Below are 13,862 nucleotides of genomic sequence, written 5' to 3' on the forward strand. Positions count from 1 at the left end.
GTGGTTTTTCTCTTACAATAAACTCTCGCCGTGAAGATTGATCAAACACCGTATCCTTACACCTGAGTTCTGATATGATGTGAAAATGAGGCCAGTCCAATAATTTGTTAGTGCACAGCTCACAGCGGCTCAATGTGGCTAATAATTGTGGGGAGGTGCTATAACTCCCTGCGGAATACCATCCCAAGGCGCTGGCAGCTCCGGTCTGGCTTGGTCTGTTAGCGTATCTTGCGGTAGGTTCCTGACAGCAAAAGTGGATGACCTCATGTTCCTGCTTGCTGGTCCTCCAGGATCCCTGCACCTTCCCCTGCGTTCACCCAGGAGCACTCCCAGACCGCCCGGCAGAACCGAGAAAGTTCCTGGCTACAACAATATCGAGACAATCATCCCGTCCATCTGCATAAATGCTTTGTGTGGCCCGAGGAGCCTGGAACCTCAAAGCGACATGGCCAAGTTGAGAAGTGGCAGGTTACTAACCTGTTTCTACTGCGGAAAGCGCTCATCTACAAGGTACGATGGCTTGCTTCGCGAGTTCCTCTGCCTCTATTGCGATGCGAACAACTATCTGGACGAGGTAAGTCACCCCACGGCGCATCGTGACTTTACCTGACGATCTATAGCGAGGCGACATCACCGATCCACCCGTGGCCAAGACAACGTCTGTACCTGCTACGACGACGTACGCGACAGCGCGGTCACATTCCCCCGATTTCACCAGCCCGTCCCAGAGCATCTTCTGCCCGACATGTCTCAAGAACCAGCACCTCTTCACCAGCTCCCTAGCGCAATATCTGCCTGAAGACCCCGACCACCCCGACTATGCTGAACTGGAGAAGAACATGTACAAATTCCGTCGGCGACTCGAACAGCGATATCCTCAGATCTGCGCTCAATGCGAGCCCAAAGTTCAAGCCCAGCTGGACCAAGCAGGATACACAGCCAGAACCGACCACTTGCGGCGCATGATGGATAGGAGCCGGAAGAATCGCGTCGTCCCCAAGGAACTAACGTCGTTGGACATCGCGTCGAAGGTGGGAAAATGGCTTTGGTTCGGGGGAATTGCGTGTCAATACATGTGGCATGTTGCCTCCCTGGCAGTCGTCTTTGCGACACAGATGGACGAAGGTCCGATGCGAGACCCCGATGCCGAAACAACAATTGCCCAGAGGCTCTATGTTGCCTTGACATTACTTCTTCCCAGCCCCGAGCGGCTGATACACTGGAGCTTGTGGGCGAATGCCGTCAGCATCTGGTGGAATCCCAAGTTCGTCCAGGTGTTTCGTGGCTTCTCACGGCACATCCTCGGGCTTTCGCACTGGTACACATTTCAAGGACTGATCTTGTTTACGAGGTTCTTGGCCATGAGAATGGCCGAGCTTAAAGGGGACCGCGCAACTGAAGGGAGCGCCCAAATCAGTCTTCACGGCTTGATGGCGGTTCTCATGCTGGCCGTGAGTATGATCAGTCTCTACTGGCAAAAGACATTGCTAATCCAGACCTCAGATATACATCCTCGCTCAACGGTCTGTACGCATCGACACGACGCCGCTATTTCAGACGACCAGCACGCCGATGGCATCACCACCAAGACCACAGCAACAGCAACCACACCACCGTGAGGATGACAACAAGAATATGGCAAACCTTTTGGACGATATTTTGGCCGAGTCTAGCCCAAGGCCGAGAATTCCCCCAAGTCCAACCAGTGTTGGCTCTGGTTCACCGGCACTTTTTCAGCGGGAATTGCAGCATCGATCGAGCGCCCGCAATGTTGGCTTAGGGACACCGCAGAAACCAGCGCAGCCGCAATACGCGGAAGAAATGGACTGGTCTCCCACGCAATCAAAGCACCGCGCATTCAACGATTTTGGGCCTCCAAAGGCACCGAACCAAGTGTTTGGCCAGCCTGATCCAGGTCCGAACTCCAGCCCGTTCTGGTACAAGGTGCCTCCCGCACCGATTCCGCCCGCGCAAAAGCTTCGTAACGGCCCCAAAATACTCGCGAAACCGGTCGAAAAGAAGTCAATATTCTCCATCGGCAACCCGAATGCGTCCGGGACAAGCGCGCCCACAGATGACGAAAATAGGGGTGCGAGCAAGGTGGCATTCGCACAGCCCAAGTTCTTTGCGCCCTCGGCGTCCAATCCAAGCGACCCGCGAAGCTCGTTGGCCGATCTGCTCAATACAAGCTTCACGCTGAGCCAAGACGAACCGGAGGAGGGGGAGAACGGCGAATCGGGAAACAACGCCGAGCATACAAGTTCGGGGCCTTCGGCAAGAACGGGTGGTCTACGCAACAACCGGCTGCTGGACGTTTTCACCTTGGCAATCCTCTTCGGCGCGTGGATCCATGCGAGTTCTGCGTCATATCCGTACAGTCGGGACGTGATGTTTGGCGCCATGGTCCTCAACATGGCCATCGCCATTCACCTCACAGGCGACGCGATCAAGGACATGCGCAACGAGAAGACGCCCAGCTGGGCATCCATCATCAATACGTCGTTGGGCATCGGCGAGCTGGCGGTGGCATGTCACTTTGCGCTCCAGATATGGGGAAACCGCATGCCGACGTCGAGTGTGCAAGGCGCTTCTGTCATTGGCGCGATGCTTGCGCACGAGATGTGGAATGCGGCTTGCTGAGTGAGAGAGAGAGCGAAGACGGGAGGACATGAGCGAAGTGGCACCATGGGACCTGTGGGAAATATATGAGATGAGTAACACGAAGCACTGATTGGCGTTTGTTCACCGGCGTTGTAAAACATGGAATAGGGCTGCATCGAGAGGCAGACCACATCTGGGCGGCGCGCGATGGGTTGTACGACAGAGGGCCGCGTCCGTCCATCGGTCTGCTTTCCTCCTTTTTTTTCTTTTTTTTTAAAAGAGGTATAGATTTGGGGACGGTATATCGACGGGCGTCGAACAGTAGTCGGGCGCCTGGGCGAGTGGATGGAATAGAGCCCACCTAACCTTTTTATTGGCCATGCACGCTACCGGCATTTCACGCTGTCTACTCTTTGGTTCCCATCTTCATGGAAAGCGAAGCTACATCCACCTGTGTGTTTGGCAACCCTGCATGACACCACATTGGGAAGCTAAAGGGGGTTGCTTCGGCCAACCCGGAGCCGTTGGACTGTTGTCAAGTCAGGGTAGTCTTGCTGTCAGATGCCAGATTGGGGAGGGAGAGAGAGAGGCTGATGAAGCTTCCGAGCAGACCGACGCTACGGGCCACGCTAGAACCCACGGAGTAGGACAGACGGTGCCGCGGGCAGGACGGAGGGGGCCTTAGTGCGGCGCCAGAGGCACGCCCATCACGTCGGCAATCGCTCAATGTCACGCGGCCGAGCTGCCTGGACTGCGCACAGTTCAAAAAGCAAGGCTCGGCGCGAACTTCGGGGCGAGGTTCTCCTCGTTGGCCACCCCCAGCAGGTGGCCCACTGGATTACGGTAGGTCGTTGACAGGGGAAAGTGGAAGTGGAATGGGGTCTCCCAAGTTTGGCGTTCTAATACTGCATTGCTGCACCCCGTTGAACTCTGATCCTGTTAGGGCCTTCTGGGGCACAAGTCCGAAATTTGGGTGGAATTTCGCCGACGGCCTGCGGGCAGTGGCACACACGAGGATGATGCAGATGAATATTGATGAAGAAAAGAAAAAAAAACCATATACTGAGGTGCCCTCCGTGGTGGGGCCGCGGGGCCACAACCACCACTGGATTAATGGTTCCTGTCGTCGGGCTTGCCTGGTCCTGTCGCGCGGAAGTGTACCTGGTCAGCCGTAGGAACGCGAGGCCGGTTGTCACCTTTTTTCTATTTACAATTTGTTCGGTGCCGAAAAGGTGAGTTGGTCCGGCGGCAGGGTGAAGGGGTGAGGCTTTCGGTGAGTGATATCAGCCTAGTCCTCCGAGTGGAACGTGGGGGCCAGTCAATAAATCTCGCGAGCACGATGTACGTTATGTTGCTGTTTGGTGCACGCAGCACTTGTGCACCAGGCGCATTCGCTGTGCCGGTATCCGAGTGGCCACTTGATAATACTCTGGGGCCCAGAGCCGAAAGAGCGAGAGGCAAGGCAGGTTTCCTTAATGGCTAGGTTGGCAGCGTCACCGGTTTCGTGATAGAGGCGCAACCAAGGTGAAGCGAGGGCAGGTGAGGTAGGTAATGCGCCGTCGCTGGGGAACGAAATGGAACACAAAAGGCTGGTTCCATGCTTTCTTTTTTCTGGTGGTCACTGACGGTAGGTACCAGTGGTGCGGTACAGGACCCAAGGCACTGTGGTGGCATTCCTCACCTTGCTTACGTAATCTCGCATCATCATCATCATCATCATCATGCTGCACCTCTTGAAGCCGCGGCGAGTTTGTACTACGACACGCTCGGGTGAAACTGAGCGCAAGGTTTTCGCGTGATGATGGCTGCACCGAGAGAAGATGACGTCAGATGACAGAGGGAGACTGTCTGCTGATTCGCGGCGGCGGTCATTTTTCTCCGTCCAAGGGGATTCTGGAATGGCGACGAGGGCCGACAGGACCTGAGAGCGGAGTAGCAGACGTCTTGTTACGACTTCTTGGACTGATATAATCTTGCAACGCCAGGTAGCACCGGAATTAAGGTGAGGTGGTATCTGTACAAGTGAGGAGTTGAAACGAAGCAAGGCGAGGCGAGAGACGGGCCCCGTGGATTGGGCTATCTCATCCATAGTCGAGGATGCTGCGGCTCTTAGCAAGTGGCGTGGGGTTTCCCATTGCACCCGCACCTGTCAAGAGACGGAAAGGACTGGGCTGGTTGATCGGCGGAAGGACGAGGCTGTCGTCGTGGCTCACGCGATCCAACTGGCTGCAGTCTTCTTGAGATGCCACGACAAAAACGCAAGATGACCAGATGGGCGATGCAGAGACAGAGTGAGAGCGCCCCAGCCGCCTAGGTACTGCAGGACGACACCCCCCCTGAATGAACTAAACTTGGAGAACAGCTGTGGTGTACCACGCGCCTGTTCGTGGATGCGGTCGGATTTGGAGAATCCCTATCCTCCGAGGCCGTCGTTTACAACACGCAGTACTAGCTACGAGGAAGTAGTGACTGTTGCAGCGTGCCCAGTCGTGTTTTTCCTCAGACGCGACGCCGAACGAGTCTGGGGGAAGTTGGTGTACATCCGCGAGAGTACGTACGTCGCGTGCGGCAGCGGTTGGTACCGTGTGTGTAGTAGGCAGCATGGATGACGGACACTCGGTTGGGCTAGAAACCGCCACTCGCGGAAGACGGAAGCTCTCCAAGAAGCGACGGTATCATCGAGTTCCTCGCTCGCTCAAAGGAAAGGAGGTCCAACCACCCACGGCTGAAGCAAGCGGCGGCAGACCTGGATGACAGTAGATGACGGTCCGGCGTCTGGTGTCTGCGGGCTCTGCAGGTTCCAGAGAGGCGCGCGCGCAGAGATCGGTGGCCGCCGCCGCCTTCCTCTCTCGGTGGCTGAGCGTCAGTGTTCGCCTGCCGATCTGTGGCTGCGTCGTGGTCGGATCGCCGCCGACGGTGCCTCTGCTCTCCAGTCAGAGGGTCTCGTTGCGTCGTTGTTGGTCCCCATGTGTCGGTCGCTTGGCGGTCTCTGGCACAGTTGTCAACTGAGTCCACCCGTCCGTCGTGGCAGACGTTGAGGGGTCTGGTTTGGGGACCGCTGGGACAGTTTGATGTTCCTTCTTCGCGTCTCGTTGCGCGGCCAGCGGGTGGTTCCAACTTCCCCAATTACCGGGTTGATGCAAGTTGTGATGTTGACGTTGAATTCCCCTCGGTGTTAGTGTCGTGTTGCTCCTCCATGGATTTAGTGACCCCGGGTCCTTGTGCATACACTACAGAGTACCTGCCTGTCGGAGTACATCGTGGATGGGAGACCGGAGAAGGCTGGGTACGTACCGATGTTCCCTGCTCCCCGAGCCGGTGCTAAAAACACAGGTGTCTTGCCTAAGGAATACCTAGAGAAAAGATACGTACCTTTTCCTTCCTCCGTTAACTCCTTTCTTCCTTCCCTGACGACGGCCTCTCCAGGTCAGCTTGGCTGCAGTGGCTCCAAAGCTTACAAAGTGCGGTTCAGTGGGCTGCCCCTCCCTAGGTCTGCACCTTGTTTGTTTGTGGTTTAGTGGGCGTGTCCATGCAGATGTCCCCCACACTCAGCTGGAGAGTATCCTCCCAACCATTCATAGAGGAGCGGTACTATGGTATCAGGCCAAAGTTTTTTACCCCTGTCAGGTATCTTGTGGCTTGCAAGCAGGCAGATCTAAGCACTGGTACTTCGCACACTTAGGTGACTGTTCAGCCAGTTGGGCTGTGAATCCTCGCTGGCTGTGGGGTCAAAGCCAAGAACTACCTGTTGTGGGTAAAAGACTTACCCATCACACCATAGTACATGATGGTCATTCAGGCGGCCGAGTCTCTTTCTCTTTCCGACAGTCTGGCCTGAGGACTGCAGCGGACGCGAGTGGGTGGCCGGGTCCAGCCCACCCCACAGCCTAGGTAGGCATGTCACTTTGTGCATTGCATTGTCCCTTGTAGTGCCTTTTTTTTTCTTGTGTTTTTTTTTCCCTCGTTGTGCTGTACTTTTCCCCGGCCGTCTGAAACTTGGGCCAGGCTTCTGTGGCGCTCTCGTCCCTCGTTCTCTTTCGCTTTGTCAAGCTGTATGTATGTACTACGTTATGTAGACTTCCGTGTCTCTTTTCCCCAGTGATGCCACCACCACCCCACACCCAGTACCTGTATGCTCGCCCAACAACACATGTAGAGTAAATTGCCAGTACCTCAACCCTCACTCAGGAAAGTCCCCGTGCTTCCTTTACTCTTTTCCTGGTCCTGCCTGCCCCCCTCCGTCCGTCTCCGTAGTGGCTGTCTCTCTCTTCCCCCATCTAAGTCGTCCTTCTCCCCTCTCTTTCCTCTTCCAATATTCGACCAATACTTGGACCTTGAACCTGAGACACCCCCCAAGGCAGATCTCCCCATTTCACCTCATCTCGTCTTAGCCAAGCAGTCCCACGAAGCCAAGCCAAGCAACATCTCAGGTACCTACGCCCACTCCCCTACCCGTCATCCACCCTTCACCTGTAGAGTAAGGCACTCTGGTAGTACTGCGTCTACGACGGAGCACTGCACCTGTGCTTCCACGCTTCTTCCTCTCCGCCGCACCCACGTCCCACCCACTTCCACCACCACCGCGCCGCGGATCCTCCATCCCACACCCCATTACATTACGATGCTCATTTACTAACCCGCTCCTCCCGCGTGCGCCCAGGGCCCTTTTTCCCTCTTCCCTTACTTCTGCCTCATTCCCACAACCAATACCGACTGCACACGCACTCTCGCTTCCACGGCCGGCTTGTCCAAATTCATCACCGAGGGTCCCTCCGAGCAACACCACCCGTCGCCCGCTTGAGACATCATCAGCCATACTGACTACCCTTACACGCGCATTCGACAAGATGGACCTCAATTTCCAACTTGCCGTCCGTCAGGTCTGCGCCTGTCCTCTGTAAGGACACGCGAAGGGACGATTTTTCAACACTGCCTCTTGTCCCACGGGAGGAAACCCATGAAACGATTACACGCTTTTCAACACGTTCTGAACCAACTGAATCACCCACTATTCAGACCTGCTCACACGACCTCTTACCCTTTCTTAACCTTCCTCCGAGCGCTGAACTCTATCGCCCCACGAACCCCGAAATACATCATTCGACGATCCTAAATAGTCACGCGAGCAAGACTCATCTCTCTGCCAGGCCTATACCAGCCAATTACACAAAACCACTCAACATGGCTGTTGCGATGGTCTCCAAAAGAAGTACAAGGCTTTTCCTCGAGGACGAGGGCGGCCACCCAGAAGAAGATCCCACCTACCGCCCGACAAGACGCAATTCCAAGCAAGAAGACCCTGCTCCCCTCGAGCTGGCCGACAAGTACCAGGCCAAGGGCCCTTCACGACAAGGCTCGCGCGAGTCTGTGGCCGCTCCCGACGCCGCGGTTGACGTTCATGTACAGAAGCAAGTCGCCATGGTGGTGGAAGACGTGAAGGCCGCCGTTCTAGGAGAGAAGGTTCCGGCGCGGCGCGAGGATAGTCTGGAAGTTTTTGACGACCGGCTGAAACCACCCATGGCTTCGCCAATTTCTTCTGTCATCGAGCGAGTCCTGCCCATTGACGGGAGACCCATCAACTTTGGTGTAGTTGTCCCAGGCGTTTACCGCAGCAGCTATCCTAAACCCGAGGATTTCGGCTTCATTCGGAATCTTGGGTTGAAGTCGATTGTGTAAGTCATCCTTGATTACTCACATTTCTCTTACACCCCAATGCTGACCAATTCGAAAGCACCCTCGTCCAGAAGGATGATGTCGATGAGCCTTACACGGCCTTCATGTCCGGCAACGGCATCCGTCACCATGTGTTCAACATGAAGGGCACAAAGAAGGAGGCCATTCCTATTCGGACAATGAAGGCCATCCTGCGGCTGGTTCTCAATCGCGAGCACCACCCGTTACTCATCCACTGCAACCACGGCAAGGTACGTGCACCCAAATACCATCTCAATCTCACTCTCATTCACTAACTTGACTACAGCACCGCACTGGGTGTGTTGTTGGCGTGGTCCGCAAGGTGACGGGCTGGGAGCTTAACACTATTGTAGACGAGTACAGGACATACGCCGAGCCCAAGGTCAGAGACTGCGATATTAAGTATCTTACCGACTTTGACCTATCGGATCTGTCAAATTTGTTCGTTCACGATGCGAATATGCGGTTTCGGATCCGGCACTTTGTCCGGGTGACGCTGTTTAGTGTCTTTGTCATCTTTGTTTGGCTGCTCTCTGGCCATAGAATGCAGACCACGGCCAGACGAGTCAAAGACGTGAGGTGACCTTCTCCGGCGGTCACAACTCTCTGATCCTTGCATGATTCTTGGCGACATTGGGCGGATGTTTGCCGAAGTCTGAACTTGGTGGAGCAGCACGGCACAACACCTTTCCTGAAGAAATATGGGCCCCATTGCCTAGCAACGATACCTTACACAGATACTCGAGGAAGAAGACCAGTAAAGACGAACGGGGAGAGGCTAGATACAGCACCGGTGAGAGGATGGGCGACCAGACATGAGAGTCGCAGTCGCAGTACATGAAAAGGAACAAAGAAAACACGGTCACAAAAAGTTTGGTACTTGGGACAGCCCCTGGATGCAGCATTGACTGTTGGGGCCGGGACGCCCACTGCATTTAATAATTTTCCTTTGTATTGATAGACAGAAGCCGGAGACTCATCAAGAGCTGAGGTGTCTCCTTTTGGCGTTGAACTCGATATTTTGGGGCCACCGCAATAGGCATTTGCTGTGTATAGGCTTCCTTCTACTGCATTGTACAACTAGTAAGGCGCGCAACTGATCACCTCCAGAGCAAAGAGACTCTGTTTTATGCCAACAATTAAGGCCCTCGGCAGCCGTCACTCATCGTGTGTGTTTATGAGATGGTTCTACAGTATTATACATAACCCTATTAACAAGGACCTGGCTCCCTTGTATGCTAGTTTCGTGTTAAGCATTGGCTCCGAGCGCTTCAAAGTAATGCAGTGTGTCGATCCATCCCCAGATGTCGCCGTTTCGCGTGTCGATGATCGTCTCATGACTCGATGTCTTTCGATGTATGGCAGATATCGCCTAAAATCGTACAACATCTCCGATCTCTTCAAACCCCAGCTCTTCACCTTGGCTTGGCGTTTCTGTCTTCATTCAACTCCAGCCGAGCCAAGACCAGTGCCCCGAGTAAGGTCCATTGGGATCTTGTAAGCCAACCGGATGAAACGCTCCCCTCCTTCCTCCCATGTTTGGGCTATTGTCCGTCTCTTCGTGTGAGTTTACGCCTCGCCGCCCCAGCGGTTTCTCTCCTTCCTCTCGGCCTCGTCCTTCTTGCGGTCACCATTGGCGTAGACCCAGGCGCCCGCAGCCGAGTTGGCGAAGCCCATGCCAATGGCGGTGCCGCGGACGAGGCCGCGAGCGGTGAACTTGCTGCGCAGGGGCTGACGGCGGCGCAGAGCGAGGAGGGCGTACAAACCCGAGAGGGCGCAGGTGAAGCCCGCGCTGTCGGTGGGGAAGCCGGCGAGGTTGACGTAGCTGCTGAAAAGTAGGGCGGGCGCGAAGGAGCACGGGAGGATCTTGAGGGGGCGGCCGTGCAGCGCGGCAATCAGGATCGCGTGGATTGCGGGCGGGAGGGGGTTTGCTATTTGGCGAGGGTGAAGGTGTTAGTGGACGCAGAGGAGAGATTGGAGGGGGGAAAGCGAAAGGGCGGATGTGCATACTGCCATAGTCGTGGAGTTTGCTAAAGATAGAGGACTTTACGTCCTCAGTGTCGGGTCCGCCATTGTTGGACGCCATTGTCGTGGGTTCTTGGTTGACCGATTCCGCTGGCGCAAAGACTGGGCTGATGGAGCAGTGGGAATATCGTCACTGATTTTTTGGCGTCGACCCTCTGAACGCATGGGGAGCAGCCCAGAGCTAGCTCCAAGTGCAAGCGACTTTCCCCATGTGGTGACGTGGCTTATCGATAAGGCTGGGCCCCTGCTCGGATGAGTAAGCCTGAGCAGCATCCAATCATCTGGTCCGTAGTTCCGGGGCGTCGGGGGTCTTGTCAATTTCGACGACTGTCGAGTGGGCTGGAACAACTGCAGAGTGTCTTGTTCCATTTCTGGCAGGGACGTTACGACCTTCTTCCCGTTTCTTGCGACGTAACGCGGTTCCCTGGTTCCCCGGCTATCGACTGCACGAAATCACCCACCTACGACCACTGTCTGCGTTTTCCACCAGGAAGCGCTCTCTGATTCACCGGCGTCGAGTCGAGCCAGTGTAGCTAGCTGGTCAGGTGCGGGGGAATTATCCATCCGGAGGCTCCATCCAGCCTTGCAACGCCTATCTTGACAGATTGGCAGAAAGCCGCCAATCAACATCGCATCGGCCGACGACTGCGCATCACGACCACAAAAAGTCTATTGGCGAACCACAGCACATCAGAACAGGTATTAATCCCGCAAAATTCTGTTCGCACTTGTTGCTCAATTCCGCCGACTCGATAGCTACCCCTCGATCTGCCCCGGCAACCAACACCACAGAAACAAAACAGACACCTACCTCAACGCAAAAATTAAATCCCCGGCACCATGCCGAGCGCAACAGCCTCGGGTGCCGACGCGGGCGGCAGCGCTCGCAGCCGCGAGCACAACCAGGGCAACCAGGGCCGCACATATACGGTGGAACAAAAGGCGGCGGTGCTGCGGATCCGCAAGTGCTCGCCGACGGCCTTCTACGACATCCTCGGCCTCGAGGAGGTCAAGACGACCGTCACCGAGAGCGAGATCAAGAAGGCGTACCGCAAGCAGTCGCTGCTGACGCACCCGGACAAGAACGGCCACGAACACGCCGACGAGGCCTTCAAGATGGTCAGCCGCGCCTTCAGCGTGCTGGGCGACAAGGAGAAGCGTGAGAAGTTTGACCGCTTCGGGACGGACCCGGACTCGCGGTTCGGACAGGCACAGGCGCAGAATCCGTTCAGCGGGTTCGGAAGACGGCAAGGCGGCGGCGGCGGAGGCGGAGGAGGAGGTGGTGGTGGGTTTGGAGGCGGAGGCATGGAGGAGATGACGCCCGAGGAGATGTTCCAACGGTTCTTCGGCGGCGGCGGCGGTGGGTTTGGCGGAGGTCCGTTTGGAGGAGGTGAGACTTGCGACTTGCGTGACCAGAGACCTAGAGATGCTAATGGCGATATGCAGGTGGCTTCGACACAGGACCTCAATTTGTCTTCAACTTTGGCGGCGGGCCAGGAGTCAGGGTACACCAATTTGGCGGTGCGAGGCCGCGGAGGAGACCGCGCGAGGCGACGGAGCAGGAGGGCGGCGGTCTGTCGACGCTCATGGGTCTCTTGCCGATCCTGCTGCTCTTTGTGTTCCCGCTCATCTCGAGCCTCTTTAGCGGCGGCGGGCCCGTGGCGCCGAGCATCGTCTACGACAGCCCCAAGGGCGCCAACACACTGGGTCGGACGACGCCGAAGCTGAACGTCAAGTACTTTGTCAACCCCAAGGAGGTCGAGAGCTTTACCAAGGGCAAGCTCAGCCAGCTGGACCAGACGGCGGAGAACAACCTGGTGCGGACGCTGCGGTTCGAGTGCGAGAACGAGTTGATGGCGAGGCAGCGCATGTACGACTCGGCGAGCGGGTGGTTCTTCCAGGACCCGGAGAAGATGCGCCAGGCCGATGCGTTTGAGATGCCGTCGTGTAAGAGGCTGGAGACGTTCCGCGTGGGGAGGTCATAGTAGACTTAATCGAGAGGTGGATGTGTACCCCCCAAAGGGCTGTATAAGAATTGGGAGTATTTCATGCGGGTCGGCTGAGAAATGGCCGGTCGAAAGGGAGGTGAGGATGAGGTAGAGGGCTTTTTCCCTGGTCTAATTGGGCGTTCTCAGGAAGAGATGAGATTCATAGCATTGTTGGAAATCCGTGTCAGGGCATTTTCTCTTTTGCGACACAATATTCTATATATTCTGTATCACACTCCTCGTCACTCGGGTCCGTCATTTTTATGGTCAACAGCGTCGTGCAAGTCTCCTAGGCGAAAGTTCAGGTGCGGTGCTGCCTAGAAAGTGTGATTTACATGATTCTCCTCGTCTCTCGCCTTGAATCTCTGTCCGTCGTTTGAGCCATCGTGGATGCTCTGTAAGAGGAAACGGCTTGATGAGCCCGGGTCAAACACATATTATCCTTACTTTCCCGAACCCCTTATAGAATCGTATACCTTTGTGTACTGGGACGACCCGAAGGAGGAAGTCGACCTGACAAGGCTAGTCGCCGCGGGCGAAAACATACTGACAGCTTGGGTTTGGCAGTCACTCATAGCCCGAGGTGTAGAAGTCTCTGGGTTCCAGGACTTTTCTTAGAACTTCTTCCCGCCTACTACCTCGATCGTGTTGTTGGGAGTTTGTGGGCTTTCACGGTGCGCTCGTAGTTCCCCACGACAACTAAGGGATCATTTTCGGGAGGCAATGTTACAGTTATACATCATGAACAGCTGGTAATTGGCTGATAAGGTTATATTGCTATATGTTGCTAATATCCTGTCCATAAAGGGTACGGTGAAGAAGAGTCTGGAGGAAACAAACATGGGACTTGGCCTAGAATGATGCTCCCATTACGAGAAACAGAACCGTGGGGATTACATTGACATCATTGAGCTTCTGGACGTCGAAACCTTGAGAATGGGTCCACCACAGCAACTATTATGTCCGGCTTCTTGGAGCAGATTCTTCTTCGATGGTGCCACTGAGGAAAACGCACCTCTGTGGCCGCCCAGCTGCGGCAGGAAAATCCAAGGGGTTATTGCATGGCGCCTTCGTAATTGAACGACTTTGATTCTGGTCTGAAGAACGTGAATGCTAGTAGATGATTCCAAAGCTATTCGGACCAGGCTTCCCATTGACCTTTCGTACGAGTTCAGGGCTGGGTCGTGCTGGACAATGTTGTCCAAGGCTGAGGTAGCTACAGGATCAATTGTGCTGATGTTAAAGCTGCCAAGTCGAGGCCGCAGTATCAATCGCACTTCATTTGCAATTCCATCTCTCAGGAAGTCGTTGCTTAACCATCATATGTGTTCCGTACTTTCTTGGATCAACATACGCGTCCTGTGAGGTCGATATGGGCGCCGGAGCGACGGAGCATTCGGACCGGAAAGGGTTCGGACTAAAGTTTGGACCCCCGGATGCCAATACGAACAATGGCCAGGTGGGCTGATTTCGTGCCATTTCCCTACCTTTTCTCCATGACAGCTAGGCATGATGGCGCAAGATACGGATCGGATGCCGCGACAGCACGCCGGG

General features: G+C 55.4%; 4 protein-coding genes across 4 annotated transcripts; 3 read left to right on the top strand and 1 right to left on the bottom strand.

Annotated features, from left to right (window-relative positions):
- Nucleotides 1–445: 445 nt before the first annotated feature.
- ColSpa_04773 (integral inner nuclear membrane protein ima1) lies at nt 446–2,640 on the top strand (the record flags this gene model as incomplete). The annotated part of the gene is made up of 3 exons (XM_049270985.1): nt 446–574; nt 621–1,451; nt 1,504–2,640. The coding sequence occupies 3 exons, from the start codon at nt 446–448 to the stop codon at nt 2,638–2,640; spliced, it is 2,097 nt and encodes a 698-aa protein (XP_049126942.1).
- A 5,142-nt stretch (nt 2,641–7,782) lies between these two features.
- On the top strand, nt 7,783–8,878 carry ColSpa_04774 (tyrosine-protein phosphatase pmp1; the record flags this gene model as incomplete). The annotated part of the gene is made up of 3 exons (XM_049270986.1): nt 7,783–8,273; nt 8,333–8,525; nt 8,582–8,878. 3 exons carry the CDS (start codon nt 7,783–7,785, stop codon nt 8,876–8,878), a joined length of 981 nt encoding a protein of 326 aa, XP_049126943.1.
- A 986-nt stretch (nt 8,879–9,864) lies between these two features.
- Nucleotides 9,865–10,381, bottom strand: ColSpa_04775 (uncharacterized protein; the record flags this gene model as incomplete). The annotated part of the gene is made up of 2 exons (XM_049270987.1): nt 9,865–10,226; nt 10,306–10,381. The coding sequence occupies 2 exons, from the start codon at nt 10,379–10,381 to the stop codon at nt 9,865–9,867; spliced, it is 438 nt and encodes a 145-aa protein (XP_049126944.1).
- A 779-nt stretch (nt 10,382–11,160) lies between these two features.
- Nucleotides 11,161–12,305, top strand: ColSpa_04776 (putative J domain-containing protein; the record flags this gene model as incomplete). Its single annotated transcript, XM_049270988.1, has 2 exons — nt 11,161–11,710; nt 11,767–12,305. 2 exons carry the CDS (start codon nt 11,161–11,163, stop codon nt 12,303–12,305), a joined length of 1,089 nt encoding a protein of 362 aa, XP_049126945.1.
- Nucleotides 12,306–13,862: the final 1,557 nt, after the last annotated feature.

Source organism: Colletotrichum spaethianum, assembly GCF_022836535.1.
Source record: "Colletotrichum spaethianum MAFF 239500 DNA, contig10, whole genome shotgun sequence".
Classification (NCBI taxonomy): Eukaryota; Fungi; Ascomycota; class Sordariomycetes; order Glomerellales; family Glomerellaceae; genus Colletotrichum; species Colletotrichum spaethianum.